The sequence below is a fragment of the Podarcis erhardii genome (assembly GCF_964252035.2).
Source record: "Podarcis erhardii genome assembly, chromosome: 7".
Taxonomy (NCBI): Eukaryota; Metazoa; Chordata; class Lepidosauria; order Squamata; family Lacertidae; genus Podarcis; species Podarcis erhardii.
Genome location: NC_138511.1, coordinates 23,618,441 through 23,631,737, shown reverse-complemented (window position 1 = coordinate 23,631,737; position 13,297 = coordinate 23,618,441). Strand labels below are relative to the sequence as shown.

Genomic DNA, 13,297 nt, shown 5'->3' with positions numbered 1-13,297 from the left:
GCACTACACCTTCCTGTGTTGGGAGGAGGAGGGGGGTACCTTCAAGGCGTCTAAATTTGCTCTGCTTCTAAAAGGAGACTTTTTTTGACACAGAGAAGTCCACTGAAATCACAAACAGACAGAAGTAAAAGGCAGAAAGTGAGACACCGAACAAGCTGAGGAGGCTACACAAAGAGATAAAGGCAACATCGGGAGGGTGGCGGCAGTGGAAGGGGGCTGGAGAGAAGCCACACGTGAGAAATTTGACAAGCAACACAGATAAACAGAGAGAGAGAGAGAGAGAGAGAGAGAGAGAGAGAGAGAGAGAAGCAACAGGAGGTAGTCATTTGGAGGTAAACATATGAAAAGCTTAAAAAGCAGAGGGGGGGGCCCTGTGATTCCCTTGGAGTACAGAAAGTTATAATAATGGACCAAGGAGCAGTCAGCTTTCTGAGGACCACAGGGTTGTCTCCCACCGAGTTCTACTCAGAGCAAACCCACCAGAATTAATGTACACAAGTAAGCCATGCTCATTAATTTGAATGGGCCTACTCTGAGTAAGACAGACTTTGGATGCAACCCATAGCTTTCCTTTTATTTTTTTTAAGCACATTTTTAGAAAAGCGAATTACAACTAGGGATGGAGCCATCAAAGTTCGGCTACTCGCAGTTATGCACAGGGGCAGGACCGAGTCCGTCCTGTTTCTGTGTGGATTTTCAAGAGGAAGGGCTTAAAAGTCTGCACAGAAACAGCAAGGTAAATAAAAAAAATAATAGAAGTACTTACGAGATGGGCTGGGGGCTGCTGTACTGCCTCTGTTCTTCTAAAAGAGATTTCTGGCCTTTAAACTCTCAGGGAGAACTGTTCACACACACAAAATACCCCGGGCTGCTTACACATCAAGTTCTGCTCCCCTCACCAGGGATTTGCTCTCTTGAATTTGAAGCATGTGCCCAGAAGCAGCTCCGACTATGGCCTGTGTGTGCCTGGATTAACCATCTTTATCACGTTAAAGGGCAGAAATCTCTTTGGACTGCCCCGCAAAGGAGTCTGCAAGACTGTGGGTTCCGAAGTGGACCCACAATTCAACTGTGTGCAATATATATTAAGTGAATATATTCATGCACCATGAACTGGTTGGATTTAGTATGTGCCATTTTGTATATCCTTATATCTTCCATTAAGTATAACTGCATTAGGCTGGGTGAACATCCTCGCAACTGGCGAGGATCACACAAATTTGAAGAGGATCTGGACCTGCTGCTACGTCACGTGGAGGATTCTGGGAGCAGGCTCACTAGCTGTAGGAACGGCAAATGCCCTCTGGCACAATCAAGCCAGACAGCCCAGGTTGTGCCCTGGAGCTACTTCACAAAGAGGGCAGGGCCTTATGCAACACTGGACCCAGCTAGCTCAAACCTTACATATTCTGCTTCTCATGACCCAGCCGAACCTAGTGGCAAAAATGAGATTGCACCCCAGAGATTGCCCGAGATGGCTACAGAGTTGGGAAGCAGGCCATGCAAACCCCAGCTGGGTTAAGAGAGCCCACGGCAAAGTTCCCACCTATGGTGTGTCTCCCCTATTAGCAGGCTCCTCTTCCACTGGAGAGCCATTAAAAAATAAAAATAAAATGAGAGAGAGATGGTGACCACCATGGCTTTTGGTGGTAGCCATCTTCCCCTTTGTGTGTCCCCCTCTCTCAAATATACACAATGCTCCAGAATGATTCAACTTACAGGGCCATTCAGGAACCAGTCCAAAATGGCACCTGAGAGTCACTGAGTGCCAGAGGAAAGCAGGTAATGCTTTTTTGTCGTCTTCTTCAAAAAAAATGCAGTTGAGGGTTAAGTGTCAGAGGCAGGCTATCCCAGGGCGCTTGGGCTCCAGCAGCTGCCTGAATATGCTTCATGGCTGATTTCTGCACATTGTATGGCTGCTAAAAATGAAGGAGCCAACTTGGCTGTTGTTGTTTTGGGTCAACTGGCAAGTCTAGCCTCCGAAGTTAGCAATGGGAAAAGAGACGATTCAGCAGATAAAGCATACACAGTGAAACAGCTGCCCCTTAAAGCCCCCTCCTCTCTTCTATACCTTCAAAAGCTGCTTATCAGAAATCCAGTAGCTGTATACCCCAGACGTAACTCTGCAAACCTCTCCTCCCTGCCTCCTTTCACACTTAACTTCTAACCTCAGCCTACCTGAACTGTAAACTCTTCAAGACTGAGGCCTAATCTGTGAGAATCTTGCATAGCAACAAGCTTCTATATTTTCAGACTCCTAAAATCGGGTAGAAACCATTACCTAGCAACAGCAGAATAAGGAAATCCATTGACTAACATTGGCCAGAGAAGTGCCTTTTTAAGGAAAGCTACACACCTGTTACACAACTCCTGGGTAAAAGCACATATATTTTCTCCCCCAAATTTGGCATGGACTGCCTTCAGACTTGCCTCTCCTACATTGCCCACCTTTGCACCAGTCTGTTGAGCAATTTTCAAACTCTAGAAGCCAGGGCAGGGAACCAGCTGGGCCAGATCTTTATCTCCCCACAGCCAATGGGCCAACTTTGACAGATGAATGGGGCCCCCATCTGCCACTGACCTGATATCATAATTAAATCAGGGAATTGACAGAAGGGTGGTTCCGCCTGTGAGAATTTTTGCAGTAAAACATAATAATGCATATCTATGCTAGTTAGCGAATGAAAGGGTTAAGGGCCACAGAGCTGTAAATTTCTGGAGATGACTCATCTTCGAGGAAGGATAGTTTCCTGTTCCTCTCCTCTTTTTTTTGAACCATGCAAGCTGACCACACACATGAGGCTGGAGCTCAGTAGCCCAGTCTCCATGTTTGAAGATACTTCCAGTATTCTCCTACCAAGAATACATTGCCTGTGTTGTTTCTGCTGTAGCACTGAACAATGCATGAGAGAGAACAGTGACTACTGTAAGTAAAGCATTTAAACTTACTAAAGTTTGTGGTCTATTCAGTCTGAGAGGGGTAGAGACAGGGGAGCTCAATTGCAAGTGCTTAATAGTGGGACAATTAAAGGTCTAACAATGTATATTTCCTATGCTTTGCAAACACTACATAGATCTGTGTTTTAAACTCTGCTGTGGGCTGTTTTGGCTAAAGAGTGGATCAAACCCCACACAGTTTTTTCAATTTAGGAAGTCAGCTGTTTTTTCTTTGTAGTTCCCCACACATGTGAGACTTAAGGATTAACTGGTATTCCCCAATTATTTCCCAACACTGCCAGCAGGTCAACATTGGCCCTCAGGGTGTGTGTAAGGGAGAAGGTGGTGTCCAAGAAGGAATTAATTCCTCAGTTGATGGGCATGGAGTTCAATCAAAATTTCTGCCGGGTTTGGAAGGTTAAAGCAATTTTCCATGGGGAACTGAATCAGTTTATGACATGAGCCACAGAACCTTCTGCCTCCTCACAATTTCTACTTTTTTAAAAAATCACCGTAATAAAACATTATCCCTGCCCTGGGTTGGTCTCCAGTTGTCCCAGGGTGGGGTGGCCTGATAGAGGTCACTGGGTGGGATCAGTAGGCTGTACAGAGCCCTACTTCATACTTATATCCAGCAAAAGGGATGACACTTCCTCTTCTTTAACTTTGATGGAACACAGCAGGGAGGAAGATGGGACAAAAACCAGAATTAGTTGGCTCTGCCTGTCATGGGTCCACCTCCTGTGAGCCTCTTCGCCTTCCACCCAACTAGTCCCAATAGGCATCGGCCATCAATCACTGCTTGAACATCAAGTTTGGTTTAATATTCAGTGGGATGGATTTATGGTCTCATTAAGCCCCCCCTCCCAAAAAAAGGTTTGTTCCATAGCAAGATTAGAGCTATGAATTAACATATTGACTTCGCTTCAATAAAAACTGAAGCAGACAGAAATAGTAATGAGAAGCAACAAGGGGCAGGTAATAGATTTGAGAACACTGAGACGAGAAATAAAGCAATCAGCTTTGGAAATTGGAAGAAATTGGAAAGGTGGGGAGAGGCGCCAGGATGAGTCTGCAAGATACAGTGGGGGTCTTTTGATGCTCTTAAAAGAGAGCGACACTCATGGACAGGGTTCGGATGGGAATCCAGCAAGGCCTCAAATTGCTGCCAGGGCTTAAAAAAAGAAGTGTCAGTCAGCTGTAAATTAAAACCATCCATCAAGAAGCCACCTGGGCAGAAAGCGAGAAATCAAAGAGGGTCAGAATTATGCGGCACTGATCAAAGGAGGTTAAACAGGCTGAAAATTGCCTTCAGTCAAGAGGTGGGGAAGCCTAAGGTAAAATGGTGTGTGCGCGCACAAACATGCAAAGCTTGAAGGGTGTCCAAGTTGCTTAAGCTTCAAAGAAATTAAGTATGGACTGTGCCATTATGAAATGTCCTAGCTATCTTATTCTTTTCTTCTTTGGCGATCACTCGTAGCCGAGTAACATTGTCTTCCATAAACATTGTTTTAACAGTGAGTCCGTAAGTGACTGTGGAGGCCAATTCTGGATCCACACGCCCTTCCACCATGGGGACATAGGTTTCCAGGCAGGAGTTGATCACGGTGAGGGTTTGCTAAGCGTGCCTTCCTCTTAGAAGAAGAAGAAGAAGTGTTTGGATTTGATATCCCGCTTTATCACTACCCAAAGGAGTCTCAAAGCGGCTAACATTCTCCTTTCCCTTCCTCCCCCACAACAAACACTCCGTGAGGTGAGTGGGCTTCAGAGAAGTGTGACTAGCCCAAGGTCACCCAGCAGCTGCATGTGGAGGAGCGGAGACGCGAACCCGGTTCCCCAGATTACGAGTCTACCGCTCTTAACCACTACACCACACTGGCTCTTAGCACGTTTCTCCCTTTCGTCCTGAAGTCGAGCATCTTCAAAGCCCGTTACTTCCAGGTTGCCACGGAGCGCAACTCGAATGTGCTCATCCCAAAGCACATTCAACCCGAGGTATGACTGTACATGGTTTGAAACCTGCGTATCTGAAGATCAGCTGTTCCTGCATCAACTTGTCCAACTTTCCTCCATGAAAACCTCCCCTACAGCTACCACAGAAGTGTGAATTGTTCTGTAATTTGTTTTCTGTATAAGGAAGCTGCCTTGAGGCATCAGGACATTGCTTAGCATCATCTTCACCGTCTGTGACTGGGGTTTCTTGAAGTTGGGACCTAATTTGCACCTCAGCTATAGCCTTTCTCAATTATTACCTTTCCTGGTGTGCCACAAACACCCAAGCTGTGGAACAGCCATCCCAATATACTTATGCGGCGTCAATATTATTATGGACTTTTAGGTGGCCAGGTTAAGACACCATTCTATTATGCTTTCAGTGAATGAGGTCTTTTCTGTTACTGTTTATAAGAGACACATCAGACATGCCACATACACGCCAAAGACTTTTGGGGAGAGAGGCAGAATATGGGTGTTTATATGGATTTGAGAGCCAGTGTGGTGTAGTGGTTAAGAGCGGCGGACTCGTAATCTGGTGAACCGGGTTTGCATCCCTGGTCCTCCACATGCAGCTGCTGGGTGACCTTGGGCTAGTCACACTTCTTTGAAGTCTCTCAGCCCCACTCACCTCACAGAGTGTTTGTTGTGGGGGAGGAAGGGAAAGGAGAATGGTAGCCGCTTTGAGACTCCTTTGGGTAGTGATAAAGCGGAATATCAAATCCAAACTACTACTACTCTTTCTCTTCTTCTTCTTTTTCTTCTTCTTCTTCTTCTTCTTCTTCAGACAAGTGACATTCCCAGCCCATTATGGAGATGCCAGGACTGGGCCTGTAACCTCCTGCTGCATAGCACATAGCTCATTGAGCACAGCCTGCCCTGGTGTAAGTTGTTGAGCTAAGTGGGAGCCAAAGTGGTCACCGGGCTATCAAAACCAAACTCTATGTAAGTGGACAATTATTAGGGAAGTCCAACACAGTCACATTTGATTTCAAAAGACGGAACTTCCAAAAAATAAAAAGATGAAGTGAATGGTAAAAAAGGAAGTCGAAAGGAAAATGCAAGAGGGTCAATTTATTCCAGAACGCTTATGGATTGTTTGACGCCCCACTAACAGAAGCTCATCTGCAATGAACACACACCACCGATCAGTGAAGGCGGCGATGGGGCCAAGAAGATGCCAGCGTGGTCTAACAAGCAGAGTCAAGGAAGCTATTAAAGGCAGGAAGGCTCCCTTCAGAAAACAGAAGCCTTGTCCAAATGAAGAGAACAAAGAGGAACAAGGATTTTGGCAACAGGAATGCAACGAGACAATAAAGGAAGCAAATAAAGAATTTGAGGATCACTCTGAGTGCTCCCCTGGTTCTTTCGTTGCAGCTTTTGCAAAGCCAGTTTGAGTTCAGGTCATCTCTCCCAAGGAAAAATGTTCCTTTGCAGCGCAGCTTGAGCTTCATCTGGGCTGCAAACGAAGATCTTAGTTGAAAGTGGGGCTTGGGTTCAGTCGGCCGATCAGCACCTACTGCAAGCCTTGCTTTCAGCAGGGTTCAGCTGTGCTCGGGAGCTCCTGATCAGACAAGTCCCAAGTACTGTTGGTTCCACCAGGAACCAGCACTGGTCAACTCTGCTTTTGGAAGGGACCAGCTGCACTTAGGGTTAGGCAAACCTGCCAATTCTAGTTTCTCTCCATTTCCCATTTGCCCATTTAGATTTAGCTCTCTCTGTTTCCGTATCAGTTTGCAATTTTTTTAATATAGAAAAGGCTTCATAATTTCTCCTAATATACACATGCTTGTGGGCAATTTTGTCTGAGACCACACATTTTTTTCATATATATATATATATATGTGCACTTTGCCCATTATATACATTTTTGTACACATTGCTTGGCCAGAGAACTATGTTGCAAAATTTGAAAAAAGAGAGAGGTGAATTTTGAAGGATTGCTGTGTTTTGTGTATCGTTTCAGAAAGTGTGAATGTGTACAAAAATGCATGTACAAGGCTAAAAATGCATACAGTGCATACTTTAGCATGAAAGCAACATACAAAATTGTGTTATATTAGGGGAAATTGTGGACGATAGAGGTAATTACATAGAAAACGGTGACGGTTAGAAGATCCCAATTAAATGCTGATGAATTCCCATGAGGACTTTAAAAATAAATAAATCACAAACTGATGTAGAAATGTGCAGAAATCAATGTAACATTGGGGAAACGAAAAACTAGATTCATCCATCCCCAGCCTTGACACAAACAGATAAAAGTCCCCTGCCTGATGCACAGCTTGTAGGTAGCAGAAACCAGCTGAATGTTTTTTTTAACTTTGGAACTGGATGAAAGACCCACAGAGCTCTATAAGGAGAGAGAGAGAGACTCAAGTTGCTTTCAAGTCTTAACTTTTATCCTCCTGGCTTCCCTTCTTTTAAGATTGGTAGAGGTGGACCCTCCCCCCACCCCGCCACTCTCTGTCTCTCTCTCTGCCTGACCGTCCTTTGCACACGTTGCCAAGCAACACTCGGACTCTTCCTTCTTCCCCTCAGGTTCCGGAGAATCTGGAATTGGATTCTCTTTGGCTCCTCCTGAGCTCCTTGAACCCAGACAGAGGCTTGCTTGTTCTTTTCAGTACATTTTCCTTGCCCTAATTACAGTCTCCTGTCACATTTCCCCTGCTTTTAATTAGGGCTATGCAACAACAGCAGCACGGTTGAGAAGCTGCATTTTGGAGAGGAGGTATATTTTTCTCTCCCCCCTCCCACCATCTCATCCCTGTCCCCTCTATCTACCTCCCAATCTTTTATTAATTAGTTTCAAAGTCTGAGATGCTTTTTCAAGCGAGGCCGAATGCGTCAAAGAGATGGGCAGAGGGACAGCTAAGACAGGGCCGAACTACACATTACATTAATTACACAGTGCAAGGTTTTTCTTTCAAAAATATCCAGGGCAAGCAGGGGTGGCAATGAGTTGAATCAGGATCTTGGTGCGGATAAGACCCCTGTTTCAATAAGATGTAGAACCCCAGCCCCACAACACAACATACTGATGTAGAAACATATGAAGAGCCTTGTCGAGGTAGACAAAAAAGACCTATCTTCTCAAGTATCCTGCTTTCAAAAGTGGCCAGCAGGATGGCTCTGGGAAGCTCACAAGTGGAACATGGAAGGCATTCCCCAGTTGCTTTTCCCTTTCCAACATCTGGTATCTTGCCCACACACATGGAAGTTCCATTTAATTCCTGCTTCTGCTGTTTTGATTTTGTAGGGTTTTATACATTTGCTGTTGTGGTGGTGGTGGGACGCTGACTGGAATTATTTTCATAGCATGCAGCCTTGAGAGATTTTAATGAAGAGGGGTGGGGGGGAATCCAAAATTTAAAGGGAATTGGGAGTCCAACAACATCTGGAGGCTCACTGGTTGTCCACTATCACCATATCTTATGGAAGAATATTCCATATATTAGTTATGGTCCAAGTGAATTCTAGTGTTGTATGTGGGAGAGGAGAGGAGAGGAGAAAGATCTAGCTACCATGCAAGGACAGACAGAACTGCAACTAGTCTTCTAGATGCAGCTCATATAGCCCAACCCTCTGCAATGCAGGAATCACAGCTAAAGATTCCCTGACAGGTGAGCACCTAACCTCTGTTTAAATAAATACCTCCAAGAAAGCAGAGTTCGCCTCCTTCTGAGGGAGCCTGTTCCATTTTGAACAGCTTTTACTGTCCAAAAGTTCTTCCTAACCTTTAGTCAGAATCTGCTTTCATGCAATTGGAATCCATTGGCTACCCTCTGCAGCAGCAGCAAACAAGCTTGTTCCATATCTTCCATGTGACAGCCCTTCAGATAATGGTCACATGCACAGAGGAGCAGTAAAACTTTACTGGGACATCCCTTTCTTTTGTTTTCTGGTGATGAATCTGGCGGCTGCCCCTCACCTGTTCTGGCTATAGGAATCCAATGCTTGTGAGGAAGCTTGGACTGAATCCCCAGCCTTGTTTGCAGCCCTGGGACCTTCTCCTCAAAGGGAATCATCATCTGCTCGTTTACATACCGCTCGCTTGCCAAAATGGCTTCTAAGCGATTGACAAGGATGAAATCAATTTGGGGGGGTCTCCACGCAAAATTAAAAGTGTACAATAAAACACGAAGCAGAAGGAGCATGAAGGAAAACAGGGGGTGATGTGCCCTTTTCTTGCTGAGGATGCTGGGATGAGCACTCCCAATCAAGATGTTCTACTAGGATATGGTGACAGGAGCGGGTCAGCAATAAATCACACAGAGCAAGTTAAGTTATCTCCATAGTGGAAGAAACAAGGAGTGTCAGGCCTAATGAGCACAGGAACTCTTCTCAGTAGGTCTTGCCCCATATGGGGCAGCTATGGAGACTAAAGGTCATTGCCTTCTCACAGCTGCCTAAGTCTTCTCCTTCCCTGGATTGTTTTCAAGCAATCTGAGACTGTGCCTGCATGCATATCTCTGTTTCTCCCTCTTCATGCCTCTCCTGGTCCTGGGACACCAGCGGTGAGGGAAGCTTGTTGCAGCAGGAGCGGGGGAGACAACCTGGCTTCCTCTCCAGCCTGACTCATCTCTGCATCTTGACCTCCTTCCTCTCCTGCTTCTGCTTCTGGACTCCTATCCGCCACAGACTCTCCCAGCTCACTAAGCCCTGTTACCTCTTTAGCTTCCAACACCTCCTCCTCCCAGTCTTCTTTCTCTGACCGCTCACCGTCATCCCACTGCCAATCTCCAGGCTCTGAGCCTTCTTCCCTTGGGGGAGGGAGAGGAGGGTTCCTCCAGCTCATAAGATGACATGTGAAAAACTCTGCTTATAAATACTACTCAATCACTCATGTCTCTGGTTTTCTATCTGCTATACCAGCGGTACATAGTGGCTGAAAAGGCTTAATTATTGAAAGCATCAGCACAGGGCAAAGGGGATGGCTCAAGAGTGAGATTCTGCCTTGCTCGCTGCCTTTACCTAGAAAACTAGTTACCTCTTCTTTTCATCTACCCCCTTGAAAATCTAGGGTTGTCTCCAACATTAGTCCTACTCAGAGCAGACCCATCAAAATTAACAAATATTATTATTTATTCTTATCAGTAGTATATCCTGCCTTTCTTTCGCCGAGTGGGACCCAAGGTGGCGTTTGCAAATGAAAACAATGCAGATAAAATAAAAACTAAAAGGTAATTGTTAAAAAGTAATCAAACTCTAATAGAATTAAAGCAATTTTTAAAAAATCTCTTAAAACACAGACAACAAAAACAGCATAGTACTACTAAAAGCTGTTTTCTTAAAAAACAAACCAGCCAGTTCCCAAAGGCCTGTTGGCAGAAGAAAAAAAAGGAGGGAGCCAGTCTGGCGTCTCTGGGAAGGGAGTTCCAGAGTCTGAGAGCAGCCACCGAGAAGGCCCTGCCACACGTCCCCACCAAGCATGCCTGTGAGGGGAGCAGGACTGAGAGAAGGGCATCTCCTGAGATATGATATTTCCCAGTGCATAGCCTGGGCCCAAGCTGTATGGGGCTTTACAGGCCATAACCAACACTTTGAATTCTTCACTTTGAAACAGACCAGGTCCCTTAGTTTCCATGGGTCTGCTCTGAATAAAACTTAGTTGGATACAATCCATGACTTAATTACTCCGGACTGCAAATAAGACATTGCAGTCTTAACAATAACTATTGACCTATTGTGTGGTTTTTCAAAGCAAATTCTGCACCCTTGTATCTGGTTTGATCTGTGGGTAGGTGGCCCTACGACCACAGGAGTGAGCATGTTCAAGAGCACACGCGTGTGGACAGGCGAGAGACCTCTCACCCCAATTCAGTGGAGGGGTTCCTAGCAGAGAGCATTCCCCATGAGGTTTAAGATGCAACCCCAATTTAGAGAAGTCTGATTTTAGCAAAATAGGTGAAATTTTCCTTTTTGCCGTTGCTCTGCCCGTCCCACAAAAAAGCAGTAGAGCAATGTGCTTTTAAAGAGTTCTTAAGTCACCAAATTAGAATCTTACCAAATGTTCCTCAATGGAAAGGGGCAAATTTCCCTGTCTCAAGGCCTGTGATTACTCACCTTACCACATATCTCATTGATAGCTACGTGAACAAAGATGGACGCCTCCTCCATGCCTTCCAGGTAGACATGCCGATAGCCTGAAAAGCAAGGGAAGTAGGTAAAGCACACATCCAGCTAGTTCCTCCAGGGCCTGGATAGCGCAGTTAGTTAGAGTGTGGTGCTGGTAATGCCAAGTTTGCAGGTTCAATTCCCACATGGGACAGTTGCACATTCCTGCATTGTAGGGGGTTGGTTCAGATGACCATCAGGGTCTCTTCCAACTCTATGATTTTATGAAGTCTCAGAAGTCCAGAGAACTGTGAGTTGAGATCAGAATCTCCTCCCCTCATACACAACCCAGAAAAACAGGGGAAACCATTGGAGAAATATGAAGGAAAATAGTCAGTGGAAGCAATGAAGGTAGGAAGAGGATTCTGTGGAAAAGATCTCTCGAACTCACCGTGGATTTACCTGGAAATTACTATAGGTGAGCCAAAATTTCTCAGAAGACATTTTTCCCCCCAAGAAAGTTTCTGGGATCTCTCTCTTTCTCACCCTCACCTCACACCTAGAGAAAGGCCGCTTTGAAGAATCATCTCTGAATCTTTTCCACCTTTTAGGGTGGGGTGTGGCTGCTGTCATTGGTCAAAATGCCCCAGAACAATGCCATGTCTGGGGTCATTGTGGAGGATGCAAAATGTAACGTCAATATGCAGTTTGCTGGCGTTGGTACTTGCAGCGGGAGCAAAAAATAAAAATATTTTGCGAGTGAGCTCCCAACCCAAGAAACAGTTGGAGAATTTATTCTGCCCTAGAAAAAATCAGTGAAATGGGGCCTGCCCGTCCCCTGCCTGCATTTCTCTGCCCATAAATATTTATTAATTCACTTTAAAGCCTTTATAAACCATGTAATATTAAAAATAGCCTCTTAATACAATGAAGTGGTAGGTGCAAGATAGAGAAAATCTGTAATAATGGGGTCAGGGAAATCCTGGGTGGAGCATGTTAAGAGGCTACTGAGAGGCAGCAACAGAAATTATGAAAACTCCCCCCCCTCAATATTTTTTTCTCCTAAGAGGCTCAGCAAAATTACTGCTGCCCATCCTCACTCTCCCTCCTCTTCCCTAAAAGCCATTCTCATCAGCCCCCAACCTCCCAACAATATAATCCTCCTTTCCTTTTTCCTGCCTTCAAGCTGCATCAGATGTGGGAGCAACAGCAGGGATGGGCTGGCAGGATGTAATGGATAACAGCATGCTAAAAGAAGTTTAGCCCCCCTCCACCTCCTATGGTCTCCCCAGGTGTGCTGTTTCCCAGAGTGAATGCAGAAAAGGAGAAATAAAACTCTCTTCTCTGCTTCTCTCTCCGCAACCTAAAGAAAGAGGAAACATGCCGGGAGCTCTAGTGGTGATGGCTTTTGGGGACAGAGAAGAACGAAATGATCAAGGGAGCGAACTTGGAATTCTTCTCTGATCCAGATCTGGATCTGAGCCAGAGAAGAATATAAAGGCATTAAAAGCTTGTGTCCTACCTGAAGCAAGGTTGTTTTTTTAAAAGCCCTTGCTTGGGTTCAAGCCTGCTATTTCTAACTGGGGGTTCGGTGAGGAATATGAAGAGGAGAACAAAGGAAGACCAAGAAGGGCCCATAAGCTTACACACACACACACACACACACACACACACACACACACACACACACCTCACAGGGTCAGGTGCCAACAGGGAGCGAGGAGGAAGGAAATAAGTTGGCAAAGCAGTTTGGGTCTGCCAGAGGAGGGGCTGCTTCATGGGTAGCCTTGCACCCAGAAGGTGCAAGTCTCCACACCATTCTCCAACATTACTCCTGGCCATCCTACAATCAGGAACATAGAATGCAGAGACCTACTAGGGACAGTGGGGGACTGCAAATTGCTCCAAGACAGATCCCAGTGTAACCAGTCACTGAAACAAGCAGAGAGCGTTTTCTGAGAAAACTGTTGGGAGAATTTCACTTCTGGTCTCAGGTATTTTCAGCAAAATCTTTCCATGCCACCCCCCATAAATTTCATGGAGTATTTAGAGGGGCTGTTTTTGCTGCACCCTACTTCCACTCACCCAAATGTTTATTTCGGCTCTTTAAAAAAAACTCGCTACCACCTACAGCTTGCCTGGGAAGAAGCCCATTTGAGGAGTTCAGAGCCATACCCCAACCCCAACCCCGGTCATCAAATAACACTATTCCCCTTTTATTATTGCAGCTGTCAATCCTGGAATTCCTAAATGATTTCCTGCTCCGCTGGGAACAATTATTAATGTCATAATCAGAAATGTCTCTCATTCA

General features: G+C 45.4%; 1 protein-coding gene across 1 annotated transcript in view; it reads right to left on the bottom strand.

Annotated features, from left to right (window-relative positions):
• The window catches only part of PLCH2 (phospholipase C eta 2), a 115,198-nt gene that overhangs the window by 12,522 nt on the left and 89,379 nt on the right, over positions 1-13,297 (bottom strand). Inside the window, exon 20 of the mRNA XM_081871459.1 lies at positions 10,996-11,075. Within this exon, the coding sequence (XP_081727585.1) occupies positions 10,996-11,075 (80 nt within the window). The remainder of the gene's footprint in view (positions 1-10,995; positions 11,076-13,297) is intronic.